The sequence below is a fragment of the Coenobita brevimanus genome, chromosome 33, assembly GCF_032717465.1.
Source record: "Coenobita brevimanus isolate Jiangsu-jjx chromosome 33, ASM3271746v2, whole genome shotgun sequence".
NCBI lineage: Eukaryota > Metazoa > Arthropoda > Malacostraca > Decapoda > Coenobitidae > Coenobita > Coenobita brevimanus.
Genome location: NC_136986.1, coordinates 12382452 through 12400384, shown reverse-complemented (window position 1 = coordinate 12400384; position 17933 = coordinate 12382452). Strand labels below are relative to the sequence as shown.

The 17933-nt window shown below is 41.7% G+C and overlaps 1 protein-coding gene across 1 annotated transcript; it reads left to right on the top strand.

Moving 5' to 3' along the window:
* The first annotated feature begins 10011 nt into the window (after window positions 1–10011).
* Window positions 10012–17440, top strand: LOC145395792 (uncharacterized). Its single transcript, XM_080269328.1, has 3 exons — window positions 10012–10530; window positions 14875–15012; window positions 17417–17440. The coding sequence occupies exons 1-3, from the start codon at window positions 10012–10014 to the stop codon at window positions 17438–17440; spliced, it is 681 nt and encodes a 226-aa protein (XP_080125454.1).
* The last annotated feature ends 493 nt before the right edge of the window (window positions 17441–17933 follow it).

The following is a 17933-nucleotide window of genomic DNA, read 5'->3' as shown; positions in this document are numbered from 1 at the left end:
GTTTAAAATTTCCCCTATACTCTGTTTATTACTGGCCACCGCCTGGCTACTAGTCTGGGGTTTGGCCAGTTGAAGGTACCATGTGAAGACACAGTCAAGTTACCTTCACTATTGACTGAAACGCAACCCGATTTGGAGCACGGCGTATCAACAATAATAAGGATCAACTTATGTCAAATTACACGGAGAGAAAGCAAGTGGAGCCGAACCCAAGTGATGAGGACCGCCCATCTAGAATGCAGTAGCCAGTTCCAGCTGAAAAACCTGGTGGTACCATCCTCTTTAAGGATTGCTGGAAACATAATGCTGTTGCTCCGATAGGTCAGTGAAAGAAAAGAGGCATGGCTACTGGAATAGATGAACAGTGGCTTGATGCTGAAGAGCGCCTGACTTTCGATTCCAGACACTTCTAAATCCTTCTCTTAGTTGATTTAATATAAGATGTACTCCAAGACATTGGGTCGTCAGTTTTTGTAAGATTCTGTGATCAACCTCTACACAGCTGCTTAGTAATGTAACGGTTCCCATTTAGGAAACTGTTAGCTAAAGTGTCAATGGACTTTACCTGAGTAAGTTTGTAAGTGATTCTGAAAAAGAACCTAGTTCTGTTTTGTGTTGTATAGAGATTTTGTAAGTAATGTATATTTGTGTGTCATTGCCTTTGGTTTGGCCATCAGAGCCAGAAATCTCCTTGTACAGTCCAGAGCAGAATTAAAATGGCGACCTCTGTCAGGATACCCTAATGATTATGGTCTGAACCTAATTACGTAATTATCTACAGTATCATGATGTTGACAAATTTTGGTGGTTAGAGCATATTTGAAAACTGACCCTTGATAGTATGAAGCAGAAAATATTGCCAAATTTGGGCTTAAGCCAACTACTCAGGTCTTATAAGTGAAAGTTCTCAGTAACAATAGGTATAATTTAATTAGTTTGATTCAGGACACAGTGTTTAGAGTGAGTGAAGATGTTGAAACTGATAAAACCTCAACTGGTCATGAGCTCAGGGAACATAAGCCATCTGTTCACTGTGTTGATAATGTTCAGAATCCTAAGCTTTTATACCAACAGTAACCTATTCAAGGACATACTGCTCAAAAATAGATGTTAATACCTTAAATACTAATGTCAGTGAACAACTTAAAAAGCCAAAATTCTGTTGCTAATGAGACAACTTCAAGCAAGAGAGAAACAACATAAACTAATACATGAGCGCAGACTGAGGCAGGTTGGCGGTTCGTCTAGTCCTGTGGTGCCTCTTTACGAGTAAGTGACTCTTTTGATGCTACCGAGAACATTTAGTCCTTTCCTTTAGGCGTAAGGTGTCGCTACATATGTCCAAATGCTTGAGGTGGCAGCTCGTGTTTCCTGGCCTAGCAACTCTTGGTCGATATTACTTCAGAGTGCAATTTAGCGTACAGCACAGGAGGCCTATATTGCTTTATCAGCTGACCAGTGTGCTGATTATGAGGTGGTAAAAGATGCAATTTGCAGGGTTTATGAACTTGTACCAGAGGTACAGTCTTATAATTAGAACCACTTACAAACAAGAAGTTCAGACATATGTGGAATTTTTTTTTTTTTTCCGTTTTGTTAATAACTGGAGAGGAAAGAAAATGTGAATAAAAAATAATCCATACATCAGATTACTGGTGTCGTCCAATCAGACAAAATCTGTAACAGTTGGACTTGAACAGCCGTAGGTTGGGGTTTAGGTTTGGCGGGAAACAAATCTGGAGAAGCGAGTTCCAAAGAGATGCAGTACGGGGAATAAGAGATTTCTGACAGGCGGAAGTTTGGGAATATGGCAGTGTGACGGTCTAATCGTGAGTGCTACCAGATGCTCGTGTAGCACAAGGGAAGGCATGGAGAAGTGGTACAATGCATGCAACTTCGTATGAGCATTTCCTTTTAAAGTATTTATAAAATAATGCAAGGGAGGTAACATTCCTTCTTACCTGTAGAGGAGGTAGTTTGTTTGTAATATCAGGATTATTAATAATTCTAACAGATTTGGTCTGATTTTTGTCTGGTTGTTTTAGTGCAGCCTCTCAACATCCATTCCACAAGAGTGAGCAATATTCCAGCTGAGAGTGCACATGACTCTTATAATCTATAGCTAACTGCCTGTCAGTAAAAAGCAATAAACTCTGTACCATAATCCAAATTTCTTTAAGGCAGTTATAGCAAACGATCTGACGTGAGAGAACCAGCTTAGGGCACTGTTAAATGAAACAGAGAATTTCAATACTTTTGGAGATAAGAATATTAGTAGCATTGAAGGTAATATAGGATTCTGGCAATAACTGTGTATTAGTATACTAAATATATTTGGTTTTACTAGCATTAATGAGACCAAGTTATTTTGTCCCCATTCAATGATCCTAGATAAGTTTTGATTTATGGAGATGGCTGTACTGAGTTGTGAGTTAAAGATATTAAACTTTATGAATGGGTGTTTAAGTGTGATTTAACTGTGAAGTGTTCAGTCATCTGCATATGAATGGATGGGATTCCACATGATAGATAAGAGATCACTAATATGAATTAGGAATAGGGTTGGAACCAGAAATGATCCTTGTGGCACGCCAGGGTTAATGGAGTTAAAATTGGATTATACATCATTTACTTTCACTGAGATAAGAGAAAATCAGAGGAACAAAAGACGTTACTCCTTAACAAGGGAGTTTGGATAGCAGGGAACGGTGCCACACACTGTCATAAAGCTTTAGAAATATCAAGGGCTACTGCATGAGTTTCTCCATGTTGGTCAATTGACTGATGGATGGTATGAGTCAGGAGGCTGAGTATGTCAGTTGTGGATCTTTCATGATGATAACCATGCTGTCTATCACTAACTAAGCTGTTGGGTTCAAGTGTAATGCCACAAGTGTCAAAACATAGGAGAGTCATGTAAGTTAAGGCTTTAGTACGTAAGCTATACATTTGTGTTTACCCTAGTCCCTTCTAGGCTTAAGGTATAGAAACATGCTTGTACCTAATAGTTAATACATGTTCTTTTTATTATTATTTCTGTAGCTGTAAGATCATAAATCTCATTTATACTGTGTTAGTCTTTAAGAATATTTGTATATGTTGTAGGTGAAGCGTTGCTGGAGGCATACATGGGGGTATTTGAGTGTCGTATCGTCTGTACTCATTTTCTATTAAATCAGATCTGATACAATCATAGTAAAGTCATAATGTTGTCGATTAACATGCTTATAGAAGAAATAATATCGTATAGGCGGGGAAAGCCGTTAAAAATTTTAGTTAGCTAGTACCCGAGGACATGACGTAATAGTTGGGTAATGTATTCCTCCGCCGAGAGGATGCTAGCGACCGCTATTGATTCAATTTATGACTTTTTGTGTGGGATAATTAGAATAATTAAATTTTCCCTGTCAGATTGAGGGTAAAGAAAATTAATATCTGTATCCATTCAGAATCAGAAGTTTAGAGTTGTGACCCTCATGGGGTAAAACAAAAAGTACCCTACACGTCATCCAAGTCGCTTAGTTTCCCGCATTTTGAAAAGTAACAGAGGGGGGGTATTAGCCAGCTCCTTGCTCACTCTCAGTTTTGCCCCCGTGCCACGTACAGGTGAGTTTCATAACTCTGTTTTCTTCCATTCCCCCTTGTTCATACTGGCGTTGTGAAAGTTCAGTGATATTATGTGTGCCGTTGTGACCTAAGATGTAGTGAAACTGACTCTCAGTTTTGCCCTCGTGCCCTCGTACAGATGCCGTGAAAACGCCACCTCAAAAACTCCCTCTAACCGCCATAGTAACTGCCCTAGCGAAGTTCGTTAGGATTTACATTGTACACTCATCATTTACACAGAACAGTGATTAGTTCTTTTGATTATCTAATTTTTTAGTGAGTCCCCAAGGCAAACTCACTCGCCTGATGTGCTCGGAGAAAGCCTTATCTACCCACGAGTGTAGGATGTGAAGTTTCACTGATGTTGGGTAGGAGTGAGATCTAAAGGGTAATAAGATTTGTTGGCTAACTGAGGTAAATGTGCCTGTATAAAATTCGTTGTGGAGAAAATTCTGTGTACTGTGAATAAATAAAATGTTAAATGACTGAAAAATCTAGAGTTCTATCAAAAAGTAAAGTTTCATTTCTTAGAGAAGAAATCAGTTTAAGTTGTCATTTATTAGTAAATTGAATAGTATAATGTAATGTGATTTAACGAAAGGAGAGATATTAGTAAATTCAGCATTTTGAAAAGTTTATTGAGTTTCACTGTCATTCTTCTATCCCTCAAATCCTGTATAACTTCTTCTCATAACCCTCGTGCCTTGGTGGGAATTGTTTTCGACCCCTGTCCTGAATCGGTTTTGGGAGTATAAAGTTCTGTTATTGCATTGTCACGCTACCCAAAGTTGTTATTGTTTCGCTACCTAAAAATTCTCTTATTGTTACGCTACTCACGATCAAGCTACCAAATTTCTTTCCTATTAGTAATTATTCAGAACGGCCAATTTTCCTTTTGTGTGATATTTGTTAGAGAGAATTAAATTTATTTTGAATAATCTCGGATCCCAACCAATTCCACAGTTAGTCCAACAATAAGGGTCCAACGAACCCTAGGGATACAATTGTGGTGCTCGTTGTAAGTCAGCCTCAAACAACAACATCCAATAAAAGGGATCGGGCATCACAAAATGGTGGCAGCATAGTGGGATAAATTCCCAGTCATTACCCCAAGGTTACAGGCTTGTGAGAAGCCGAGAGAAAGAGACGGAATGTTAAAGGTTGCTTTGGTGGGACACAGCCAGATCCCGAGACGGTTGGAGTTGAGAGATGTTGAGCTGCGGATTTTCAGAGGGCCAGGGGCCAGAGCTAAGAATTTTTTTCATGATCAACGGCTGAATGCTGTCTTAGAGTGGGAATACGACCTAGTCCTTTTATGGCTAGGGAGCAATGACATTGACGGGGAATGCACCCCTGCGAAAGTGTTTTCGGATATTAGAGAAGTAGTGGAAGAGTTGGAAAGGAAGTGTAAGGCAGCTATATGCGTGTGTCAGAACCCCGGAAATATACTGAGGAAACAGCTCCCACAACATCAGCCAGATATAAGAGCATTCAAGTAGCAGTTAATAGAAGGATTAAACAGTTTCTGAGGAAACAAAATTCTCCAAGGTATTTAATGTTAAAAATGTCTAGACCAGGGCAGTTATTTTTATCCAGACCGGAAGCAGAGCAATCAGTAGTAGAAACCATGGAAAGGCTTGCCAGAGAAATTCGTAATATTGAAGCCCAGACGCAAGATAGTAACACCATGAATGACTTGGTCCTCCCTCCAGTTCTTTCTAATAGCCCTAGTACTAACCCAGGTCCAATCCACTCAACCCCTGACTCACGGACAATGGTCCCTAGGAAATCTCTTGCCAAGCCGTGAGACATACCTATATTGGAGTTAACCACGTTACAAGGATTAGAGGCTACCACACGATTGGACATGTTTTTCGAGTTAGTAGAGCAGGTAGATGAGAGCGACGAGATCCGAATACAGGTAGCTAAGGGACGAATGGGACAGGAACTGGCCGTGTTCATACATAATTATCAGAAGGGACATCATGTACTCACCTGCCCAGAACTCAAACAGTACCTCAGAGATGAGTTTGTCGTTGAAGTGACGATAGACCGAGCCTGGCAAGAGCTGGATGGTACGACATATAGTTGGGAAGAGCCCCCACAATCGTTCGTACACCGTTACATTTGTCAACATGCGGTGGTGAAATAGAGATTCCCTCACGAGAAATTCCCATGTCGAGATCGAAGGTTGAAGCGTAAGCTATGGTATGGGTTGCCAACAGAGTCCCGTGAGAAGCTGGAGGGCTTCCTACATGACTCATACCCTCTGAGGAAATTCATAGACAGACTAGAGCATAAGAGACAATTGTTAGAAGAGAGATATGCTGGGAGAGTTAATACGACATCAGCTAAAGGTTTGCAAGGGTCTCTCAGTGTTTCTCAGTCCGTTTCCCAACCTCCTGTGACGGTAAAGACAGATAACGCTGCAGTAGCCGCGAATGACAAGATGAGTTAGGAGACCAAATAAGGGAATTGAAGGCTGATCTAACTAAAGTAAATAAAACAGCAGTTCAAACTAAACCAGTAACCAGACGGAAGTACTCTCCTCATTGCTTAGCTTCCTCACATGATTTGAGAGAGTGCTGGTGAAAACCACCTCCGGGTCATTGTTTCGACTGCAGGCGACCAGAGTAGACGTGGAAATAAAGGTTGTCCTGGACGAGTGGGGCGGGCTCAATCAGCTGTGGATGCGCAGGCTACCCCGACTCCGACTGTTGGACAGAACGAGCCAGTCACAAATGCACAACGAACCCAGAATACGAATATGCAGTTATGACTAACCGGAGGCTTAACTTCGCCTATCATAAGTGTGAACGTTAATGATAGAATATTAGAAGCAGTAGTCGACACTGGGAGTGGTCATACGCTGATCACGGAAAAGGGCTCTCGCAGACCTGGCGGGGAAATAAATACATGGCGAAACCATCCAAACTTGCAAGGTATCACGGGTGCCCTGTTGAGAATCCTGGGCATGATTAAGGTCAACATCGGCATAGGTGATGATAAAGTATATAGTCAATGGTGCCCAGTGGTACCAAATTCATATCTTGGGACTGAAATGCTTTTGGGGTGCGACGTAATTGGACAGGCACCACTAATCTGGAAAGGAGCACAAAGGGCGTTGATGTGGGGTGGAGCCCCCTACACAGTCAATCACATCCCTAGACAACGCAACAAAGTTCAGAGAGTCATGACTGCTCCAATTGCATCGATAACTATGCAGAGTGACTTGACACAGATAAATCTATTGCAAGTAGAAAAATTTAGTCCTTATCAGACCAAATTCGTAGCCGTACCTGTCACCGAAGTACCTGAAACAACGCTAATCGTACACCCACAAACTAGGTTCAGCCAAAACAGTCATCCATACTTAGTGAAAGTGAACTCAGAGGGACAAATACATCTGCCCCTTAATGTATCTAAGGTAGATAAGGCATTCAAGAGAGGTACAATATTGGGTTCATATGAAAGAATGCCGGACCAGTCACCAGGTACAATCCAAAGTGTAACTCAGATCCATAATGATTTGCTACCCAATAATGATGAAGTAGATGAGATTGGTACTCGCGTACAAGGGCTGAACAAGCTGATCAATGAGCAATCGTGGAGCCATCTCACGCAGAAACAAAGGGACGAGTTAGCCAGGGTAATCCTCCAGCATGATCCTTTATTCATTCTAGATAAGAGAGAGTTGAGTACTATTGCTGATTCTCCCCCACACATTAAGGTAGCCGATCCTCAACCGAGTCGCGGGCCGACCTATCGTTATCCAGAACAGGCGAAGCAAATCATCGCCGATATGTTACAGGACATGGAAGATAGGGAGATCATTGAGAGGTCAACCGCGGCCTGGCTCTCTCCCATAGTACTTGTTAACAAACTAGATGGAAGTAAGCGTATGTGTCTGGACTATCGGCACATAAACACTCATCTTGCCACAGATATATATCCACTACCCAGACTCGAAGAATTAGTTGAACAAGCTGCGGGATATAAGTACTATGTAACTCTTGACATGCGGGAGGCGTATTTCCAAATCATGCTTGATGAAGAAAGTAGAGACCTCGCGACCTTCAGTAATGGAGTAACTTTGTATAGATTCAGAAGGCTCCCGTTTGGGCTAAATTGCTCGCCAGCTATTTTTTCACGTCGTATGCAGGCCATTTTAGCACCATTATTGCATCAAGGGTGGATCAAAAACTACCTAGATGACATCATTTTGTGGGCCCATGATTTTCCGACCCTACTCGACCGGCTGAGTCAGTTGTTTGCATTACTAACCCGTAATGATGCGAAGTTGAATTTGAGTAAATGCACATTCGGGATTAACCCGCCCCGTCCTGGAGACATGGATTCACGTCCTCACATGATGTGCACTCATATCCCGGAGATGTAAATTAATGCGGCGACATTGCAAGGTCCCTAATTTGCACAATTTTCAATTTATTTTGCACAATTTTCAATTTTCGCAAGTGATATTTGGCACGTATTCACGGGACACATTCTTCTACAAGATGCCAGGCAGGGACAATGCCTTACCCAGCATGACCTCCTCCCCCACCCTCCATGCCCTTTTCTCAAGAATTCACCTGTTATCAGTGACCTGGCCAGTAAAGCCATGTCATGCCACAGTACGAAATTCAGGGCCAGAGTGATTCCCCAATCGATGACAATGTGGAGGACAAACATTAGAGGAAGAAACAGTCAGAAATGATGATCAGGTAATGTGGCAAAAAAAGGTCAGGAATGGTGATGAGTTAGTGAGTGAAACAATGCTTATAATGCCTATATTACCATTTGAAAACCAATATACTCTCGTACTACATATAAATTCGTACCAAATAAATAAATAAATACCGTTTATGAGTGGTGTGGAATAGTAATCCTCCCATAGAACTCGCTTTCTTTGCAGCCAGCCTGATAGAAAACCCTGTAAGGTAAGGAGGTACTCCTACGTGGACAGAGTATTTTAAACCTCAGGTGAGCGATTTCTCTATGAATTTTCGATGTTTCTCACCAAAAGCGGATGTTTGAGCCAAAAAAAAAAAAAAAAAAGTCCAAAAATTTCGGGATTGGGGCGTACCACTGCCCAGAAAATGTCGGGATGGGGAGGGTTAAAGAAGTCAGTTTCCTTGGACATAAGATCTATGCCGAGGGTAGTAAGCCAGATCCTAAAAATATTGAGGCAGTCTCCAAAATGAAGCGGCCGACCAATGTAAAAGAAGTGCGCCGATTTTTGGGTATGTGTGGTTTCTACAGGAAACATGTTCTATCATTTGCTAAAGTTGCCACACCCTAAACCAATCTTACCAAATCAACAGTGAATTTTGAATGGACAGATCAGTGCCAGGAGGCATTCGAACATCTGAAATCATCCCTTACTAATGCACCTATCCTGGTTAGAGGGAGTGTAGAACGACCGTTTATCGTCACTAATGGTAGTAACACACATGTTGGAGGCGTTCTGAGTCAGATCCAACCAGATGGGACAGATCGATCAGGTACTTTTCAAAGAAACTGGGACCGTGTGAGACCCGGTACTCAGTGACAAAGAAGCTCTTGCGGTAGTGTTAACGTGTCGCCATTTTTCACATTATTTGTGGGGGAACATTTTTACGATTGTTACAGACCACCAACCGCTAATCAGTGTATTTAAGAGAAAAACTAAATCACCCCATATGAATAGATGGATACTTGAAATGCAAGAGTTTAATTACAACATTCAGTATGTCAAAGGCAAGTATAATTATGTAGCAGATCAGTTATCTCGACCCGTTTGAGTCATAGTACATTCACCAGAGTCTGATTGGTTGGGACTGACGAGGGAACAGATGCGAGATAAGCAGAAAGAAGATCTAATGTGGGAAGAACTTATCCAATATTTGTGAGGTGAAAGGTTTCCAGCCAGAAGACTACCTAAAGCCGCTCTAAGTCAATTTGCACTTCAGAATGAATTGTTATATTACAACAGGGTTAAGTCGGATGGCACTATCCAATATTGTTAGTAGTCCCACAGACCATGATTGGTCAAGCAATGAAGTTAGCTCATGAGACATTGGACATTTGGGCCAGAAGAAGACGATCCAAAAGGCAGAGGAATTCTACTGGCCTAATTTGAAAGTAGATATTTGTCAGTATGTAAAAGAGTGTGTAACCTGTCAGCGATTCAAAGGCAAAGCTGGACTACAACAGCAGTATTAAGAGTTTCCACCTGTGGATAAACCACTGGAAAGAATCAGTATAGATTTGACAGATATGACTGCTGGAGTACAGGGCTATTGCTACGTGATGACACTGATTGATCACTACTCTAGATATGTTAAATTCTATCCTCTTAAAACAAAACATACACACACGATAGTACACAACCTAGGGCAGTTTATGGCAGACTAAAGAGGGGTTATGGTGGACAACGGGGGAGAGTTCTGCAGTCGGGAGTTCCAGGAGTTCTGCAGGAGGCGGAATGTTACGATCTGGTATATCACGCCGTATCATCCTCAGAGTAATGGGATGGTTGAAAGGATGCACCGCACCTTCAAGAGTGTGCTGGCCTGTTTGAGTAATGGGCATCCTCTCCGCTGGCCTGAACTGCAACCAACCCAGGTCGTGATGAATCATGCCTGGCATTCCTCTACGAGACACCAACCCTATTTCGCATTTTTCTCTCGCTGCCCGCCTAGAATTGTTAGTGCTTCCTTGCCCTGTGTTGATGGTGAAGAGGACGAGTTGGCTGTTGCTCACGAGCTAATTAAACAGACCCATGGGAAAATGACCAGAAAGTATAGAAGTGTGGCGAACCGCCGGCGTAAGAATCAGTCGGTAGGAGTTCGCAGTCTGGTGTGGATAAAATGGGAGACCCCTATCCCAGGGACATGTCGAAAGTTGAACGTGAAATGGGATGGACCTTACCGAGTAGTGCAAGTATTATTGGACGGGGGAGGATGTGTTAGAAAATGTGTTCACTGGAAACAAAGTACAAAGGGCAGCGAACAAAGTGAAGCCGTACAGTGGTAGTGAAGAGTGGTTATTGGGTCCTCTTGAGGAAGAGTTTACCCCATGTCCCGAGGATGAGAACCTACCTCTTCGAACTAGGAGGCCTCCCCGGAGGTTGATTGAAGAATGTTAGTGATGAATTGTGGTGGAAAGTTGTGTTCCGAGACAGCAAAGGTTGGTGTGCGAAACCAGACCAAAGTCAACTGCCAGAGGTGTTATATGAAAGAAAAAATATCAAACTCAGAGTCAAAGAGAGAGTAGACCTAGTACTGAAGTGGGGACAAGTGCTTTAATTCGAGGGGGAAAGCTAGCTCATCCCTCAACTTACAATCAGCACGGTTCGTGGTGAAGGGGGGTCACTTCAGGACGTAGCAAGCACTAGTCAGTATGGCGGGTGGAAGGCTGGAAACACATGGTTGAATGAATGTGAGGAATAAACGAAGGTGTGTTTGAGAGAGCAATGTGGAAGCGCCCCCGGGACTATCTTGCTATCGAGAGTGCCAATCATAACCCATGTGGGTGGATAACCTTGACCCGGACAGGAGGCTAGCTGGGGTGCTGATATCTTCACCAATAAGAAAAATAGGAAAGAGAGAGATGTGACAGGTGGAACAACCCCCAGGGGTATGTGGTTGGTGTTACGTGTGGGCTGAAAGAGCGCCACTTATGAGGGGATGAAGAGTTGTCATGTTGAGAGTGTTATGAAGAAATTAAAGTCTATTCAGAGTAAAAGGTGATGGCGCTTGACTAGTAATATCTGTCTCGTTGGCACACCTTCCTTGGTTAGTAATCTGCTGTGTGTTATGGAGTGGACAGGGGAAAATTTAGCTTCCAGAGGGGGAGAGCCGTGTAATGCCACAAGAGTCAAAACATGGGAGAGTCACGTAAGTTAAGGTTTTAGTACGTAAGCTATACATTTGTGTTTACCCTAATCCCTTCTAGGCTTAAAGTATAGAAACATGATTGTACCTAGTAATTAATACATGTTCTTTTTGTTATTATTTCTGTAGCTGTAAGATCATAAATCTCATTTATACTGTGTTAGTCCTTAAGAATATTTGTATATGTTGTAGGTGAAGCGTTGCTGGAGGCATACGTGGGGGTATTTGAGTGGCGTATTGTCTGTACTCATTTTCTATTAAATCAGATCTGATACAATCATAGTAAAGTCATAATGTTGTCGATTAACATGCTTATAGAAGAAATAATATCGTATAGGGGGGGAAAGCCGTTAAAAATTTTAGTTAGCTAGTACCCTAGGACATGACATAATAGTTGGGTAATGTATTCCTCCGCCGAGAAGATGCTGGCGACCGCTGTTGATTCAATTTACGACTCTTTGTGTGGGATAATTAAAATAAAATTTTCCCTGTCAGATTGAGAGTAAAGAAAATTAATATCTATATCCGTTCAGAATCAGAAGTTTAGAGTTGTGACCCTTATGGGTTAAAGCAAAAAGTACCCTACACGTCATCCAAGTCGCTTAGTTTCCCGCATTTTGAAAAGTAACAGAGGGGGGTATTAGCCAGCTCCTTGCTCACTCTCAGTTTTGCCCCCGTGCCACGTACAGGTGAGTTTCATTACTGTGTTTTCTTCCCTTCCCCCTTGTTTATACTGGCGTTGTGAAAGTTCAGTGATATTATGTGTGCCGTTGTGACCCAAGTTGTAGTGAAACTGACTCTCAGTTTTGCCCTCGTGCCCTCGTACAGATGCTGTGAAAACGCCACCTCAAAAACTCCTTCTAACCGCCATTGTAACTGCCCAAGCGAAGTTCGTTAGGATTTACATTGTACACTCATCATTTACACAGAACAGTGATTAGTTCTTTCGATTATGTAATTGTTTAGTGAGTCCCCAAGGCAAACTCACTCGCCTGATGTGCTCGGAGAAAGACTTATCTACCCACGAGTGTAGGATGTGAAGTTTCACTGATGTTGGGGAGGAGTGAGATCTAAAGGGTAATAAGATTTGTTGGCTAACTGAGGTAAATGTGCCTGTATAAAATTCGTTGTGGAGAAAATTCTGTGTACTGTGAATAAATAAAATGTTAAATGATTGAAAAATCTAGAGTTCTATAAAAAAGTAAAGTTTCATTTCTTAGAGAAGAAATCAGTTTAAGTTGTCATTTATTAGTAAATTGAATAGTATAATGTAATGTGATTTAACGAAAGGAGAGATATTAGTAAATTCAGCATTTTGAAAAGTTTATTGAGTTTCACTGTCATTCCTCTCTTATATCTCTCAAATCCTGTATAACTTCTCATAACCCTCGTGCCTTGGTGGGAATTGTTTTCGACCCCTGTCCTGAATCGGTTTTGGGAGTATAAAGTTCTGTTATTGCATTGTCACGCTACCCAAAGTTGTTATTGTTTCGCTACCTAAAAATTCTCTTATTGTTACGCTACTCACGATCAAGCTACCAAATTTCTTTCCTATTAGTAATTATTCAGAACGGCCAATTTTCCTTTTGTGTGATATTTGTTAGAGAGAATTAAATTTATTTTGAATAATCTCGGATCCCAACCGATTCCACAGTTAGTCCAACAATAAGGGTCGAACGAACCCTAGGGATACAATTGTGGTGCTCGTTGTAAGTCAGCCTCAAACAACAACATCCAATAAAAGGGATCGGGCATCACACATGATATTAAAGTCTGTGCTTTTTCACTAGTTTCAATTACTTTACCATGAGGAGACGTGATAGCTATTGGTCTGTAATCAGAGGGGTCATAGGAACTTCCTTTCTTCGAAACTGGACGCATATTGGCCTGTTTCGAGGAACCAGGGACTGAAGAAGTACGTATGCATAGCCTGAATCATTTAGCCATAACAGAAGCAAGTTCTGGAAAGCACTTTTTCTGAACAAATGGAGGAATTCCACCTGTGCCTGGAGCTTTGTTGGTTACTAAATTGTCTAGGATGGATTTTACGTATCTAGTCTGTATTTTAAGTGGAGGAATTTCGGTAGTGTCAAGTTCAAGTACTGGGACGTTCTGGCTGATTTCCGCTGCTGTAGAATTTATGGCAAATGTACTGGCAAGGTAATTAACTTTACCGTCTGCAGATTTTGGTGGGGGAATGGGTGATTATTTGCTAAAGTTGTTAATGAAAGAACTGAGAGTTGACCAGAATCTTCTCTTGTCACTGGGATTCTTTCATAGTTTGGATGCTTGGTTGTGAGAAAAGTTTGATTTAGTGATTTATTACTGCTTTTGCAATGTTTCTAGCAATTTCAAATTGACTGAGTAATTCAAATTTTCTTTTTTAAGTAAAAGTTATATGCTAATTACTTTAGAGCCGTTGCTGTGGCACAATTTCTATCAAACCATTTGGGGAGTCTGATCTGTTAGTGAACTGTTGATATGGTATAAACAATTCCATACCATCTTGTATTAGGTCATAAATGTGGGCCTGGGTAAGTTTGATGTCAATAAAGAAGAAAGACTGCCATAGAGTGTAAGCAAGATCATTTCTGAATCCATCCCGGTCTGCCCCATCAATGTGCCATTGGGTCACCGTGACTGGTTTAGAACGGGGAGGTTTGGGAGAGCTGACTAATGAGGCTTTGATGAGATTGTGGTCAGAGGATTCAAATGGTGACAGTACTTTTATCGTGTATTGATCTGGATTATTTGTCAGGAATCGATCCAAGAGATAGGCGTTAGAGTCAGGATTATCTGGTATTCAGGTTGGCTGCTTTACCAACTGCATGAGATTAAATGATTCTGCAACCCACTCGCATTCTAAACCAGTATCGTCAGTCCTGGCAGAATGCGATAATCATTCTATATTATGTACGTTAAAATCACCCAAAACAGTAATTTCAGCGCAAAGGATGAATTTAAGGTTAGTCAGCTGTGTGGATATGGAGTCAGATACATTGGGTTCTGAAGAGCACTGGGGAAGTGATAGACTACACGGATATATTTGGTAATATTTAAATAATTTAGTTTATACAGTGAATAATCAAAATTAGTTATTGTGTCAACTGAAATTCAGATGATATAACAACAGGTGCAACCCTTCTTCCGTAAGTTTTTGAATAGATGGTAACCTGGAGAAGGAAGTAAGGATTTTTCTGTAGACGGAGAGATTTGGGATTCTGTGAGGAACAGGGCTAGAGGGGATACTGACTAAAGAGAAAAGTGAACTGAATACAAATTGGTACTAATACCACGGATACTGGTTAAGTATAAGGCCAAACCTGCGCTTCGTTGCTGAAGAGGACGAACTGTATTTGCAATTGTCGCTGTCAGCATGGTCACTTGATAGCAACCGGGAGGACCCTGTGCCACCAGCCTTACCCTGGCGGTGGTGGCAATCCAAGATACCATCACGTTTGCTGATGTTAATACAGCGGCCATACCTAAGGCTGAATGGAAATGTGTAGTGTGGTGTCAACAGTTGAAGGTAAAGGTTTTATGAGAGTATGCTGGCCTACTCTCTGTGTAAGTGACAGCACTGAAAATGTTCAGCAAAGGTTGACGGTCAGGACCAGCTCATGGGCTGGTGTAACGATCTCCCTACCACCAGCTTGCCATCCACCTCGGGAGTAACGCCCTTTTCCACTGGTGGTACAGTCTACTCCCTTGAGTACTTTAAAATTTTGATCAGTGGCAGGACTCTAAAAGAAAACTGATTGAGAGAACTTTTAATCCTGGAGATCTTCACAAAGGAATACAAGTATTGCCAAGCATGTTGGCACTCACCTAGTTAGGAAGGAGGTGGAGAATTTGGAAGAGACAGCTATTATGGCAGATAATAATAGTATTATCCACATATATGATTCTAAGCCTCGTTCATTTGGTAGATATAGGTAAGTGGATCATTAAACCCAATAAATCCATCCTCTTGCAAAGCAGTTCAGATTGATTTAGATGACTTCCACTGGAAGAAAACTGTGACCCCAAAGCATGTTAGTTCGACTACAGGGAATGGGAACATTGTTGCTAATGGATCAGTAAGAATTTCCAAGTTTTGTCAGTTTCATAATAGGAAGAGTCTTGTAGAAAAATGAAAAGATGTCACAGAACTAAATCTATTGCTCTGATAAATACTTGGGGGATTGCTAATGCTGAAATGAGCAACCATATTACATAGACTGAATGGCAGTCACACACATCTTCAGTAGTGTTTAGCCAGAGTGAAACAGTCAGCTGTTGATAGTCAAAGTTCTGAAGAGCTATCACTGAACATTAGTGAAACTGGGATAATGCAGCCGTAAGGAATTAATGAAGACGGTAATAAGTCTCCATCAGAGCATCCTTCTTCAAACAGTAAGCAAAGTTACTCCTCCAATGACACCCTGTTTGCTAGTTTCATTTCTAAATGACTAGTGATAATTGATAATGGAAATACTGAGGAAGTCACAATTTCCCGAGGCAGGTGCTTCACAGTCTCTTATGCTGAAGACGATAACAAATGTTGCCGAGCCTGATGAATGTATCTTATTGCTGTACAGGGAGTAGTTGATTACGTGTCTGTTCCCTTGGCTGAAGTGAAGCCTCAGTCTGAGTTATTTTCAGGTCCAGTAGGTGTGGTCATCGTTAAAAGTTTCCTGTAAAATGGGTCCATTTCCTTTTGGGTAATGACTTAGCAGGGCAAGTGAATGCAATTCCCTTTGTATCAGAAAGTCCCATAAGCGAGGAGAGGACAAAAGCACTGGAGGTAGAATGCCTTCCACTGTGCACTGCCTGTGCTGTAACTAGAGCCATGACTGCAAAATTCCCTCTTGATAGTGATAATACTCATACTAATTGGGTTCCAGATGATATTTCACTGGCATATATTTACTTTGCCCAGTTGAATGAGTTAGAGGTTGAGGACTCCTCACATAGTAGTGCAGGTCTAGCTATGATTGGCCGAGATGCCGAGATCTGATTCAGAGACTGCAGTTTGGACTGAATCTACAGTGAGTGAATGAGGAGGAACGTGAGGGTGAGTTGTCCGAGTGTTTCTATCTATGCGTAAATGATATGTTGATGCATCGTTGGAGACTTCTCCATGCTGCTCATAATGATGAGTGAGAGAATATACATCAAAACTGGTTGTTCCAAAGGTACGGAGGAAAGCAATTCTAGCAATTGCTCATTATTCTACTCTGGCAGGTCACTTGGGACAGAGGAAGACGGTTACTCCCATCTTTTAAAATTTCTACTGGCCTGGAATTCGTTGAGACTTTTCTCAATATTGTAGCTCATGCTACACTGCCAGCTGGTCGGTAAGAGTAACAAGCCTGTTCTTGTAGCGCCACTGGTTCCTCCTCCTGTCTTTGATGCCCCGTTCAGTAGAGTTCTAAATATTGTCGGCTCTGCCAAGGACATCATTACCAGTATATTCTACGTTAGACATGGCCACTACGAATCCTGAAGCCATCCTCTTGAGAAACACTCCAGCTAAAACAGTGCTAAGGGAGATAATTTGTTTCACTAAGTTTGATCTTCCAAGTGATGTGCAATCAGATCAGAGGAACAGTTCCGTGTCAAAATTATTCAGACCAACCCTCAAAGGGTTTGTGATCTCCCACATCAACTCAGCCTACCATCCTTAGAGTCAGAGAGCACTGGAAAGATATCAACTCATCCTCACACAAATGTTAAAGAAATATTGTATCGTTCATGAAAAGGATTGGGACAAAGGTTTCCCTTCCTGTTCTTTGCAACCAGAGAGACGCCAATTGAGTCCATAGGTAACTCCTAGTTTGAGCTGAATTTTGGTCACACAAAGAGAAGTCCATTAAAACTGTGTAAGGAACATTGGGTCAGCAATGATGGACATGTTAATCTGCTAACCTACAGTGTGTCTCATATTTCAGATCAAGACTAGCCAAGAGTTCTGAAGTACCGAAAGTAAATTTGATGTCCGCTCGAAAGATGTCAAAGAGTTAGTGTGATAAAACTAAGCAGGCTAGGAGCACTGTTTCACCTAGTAGACAACATGCTAGATTGGCTATCTGTTCATGGACTACAGGCAAGTTTCTCAGGCTCTGATTTAGTTAAGAAGAGGGTAGGTGATGTTGACTATGTTAAACAGACCAAAGACTGGAGGACACGAAGGTTGTGCCATGTCAATATGCAGAAGGATTACTCTGGGCAAGAGGATGTGGGAACCCCTAGCACTGCATGTGTTGTGTCAGCTGCTGAGACAGTAGATGAACAAGGCTGCCCTTGACATATGGCCAGACTGCCAGTTGAAGAGAGAACCAGGAGACGTGGAAGGAAAATTGGAAACACTCTCTCACTTAACAGGTGAATGACGGGATGTATCCTTGTGTTTTCTTGAACTCCTCTGGGCTAATAGATGCAACACAACTCAATGTCGATGTTGGAGTT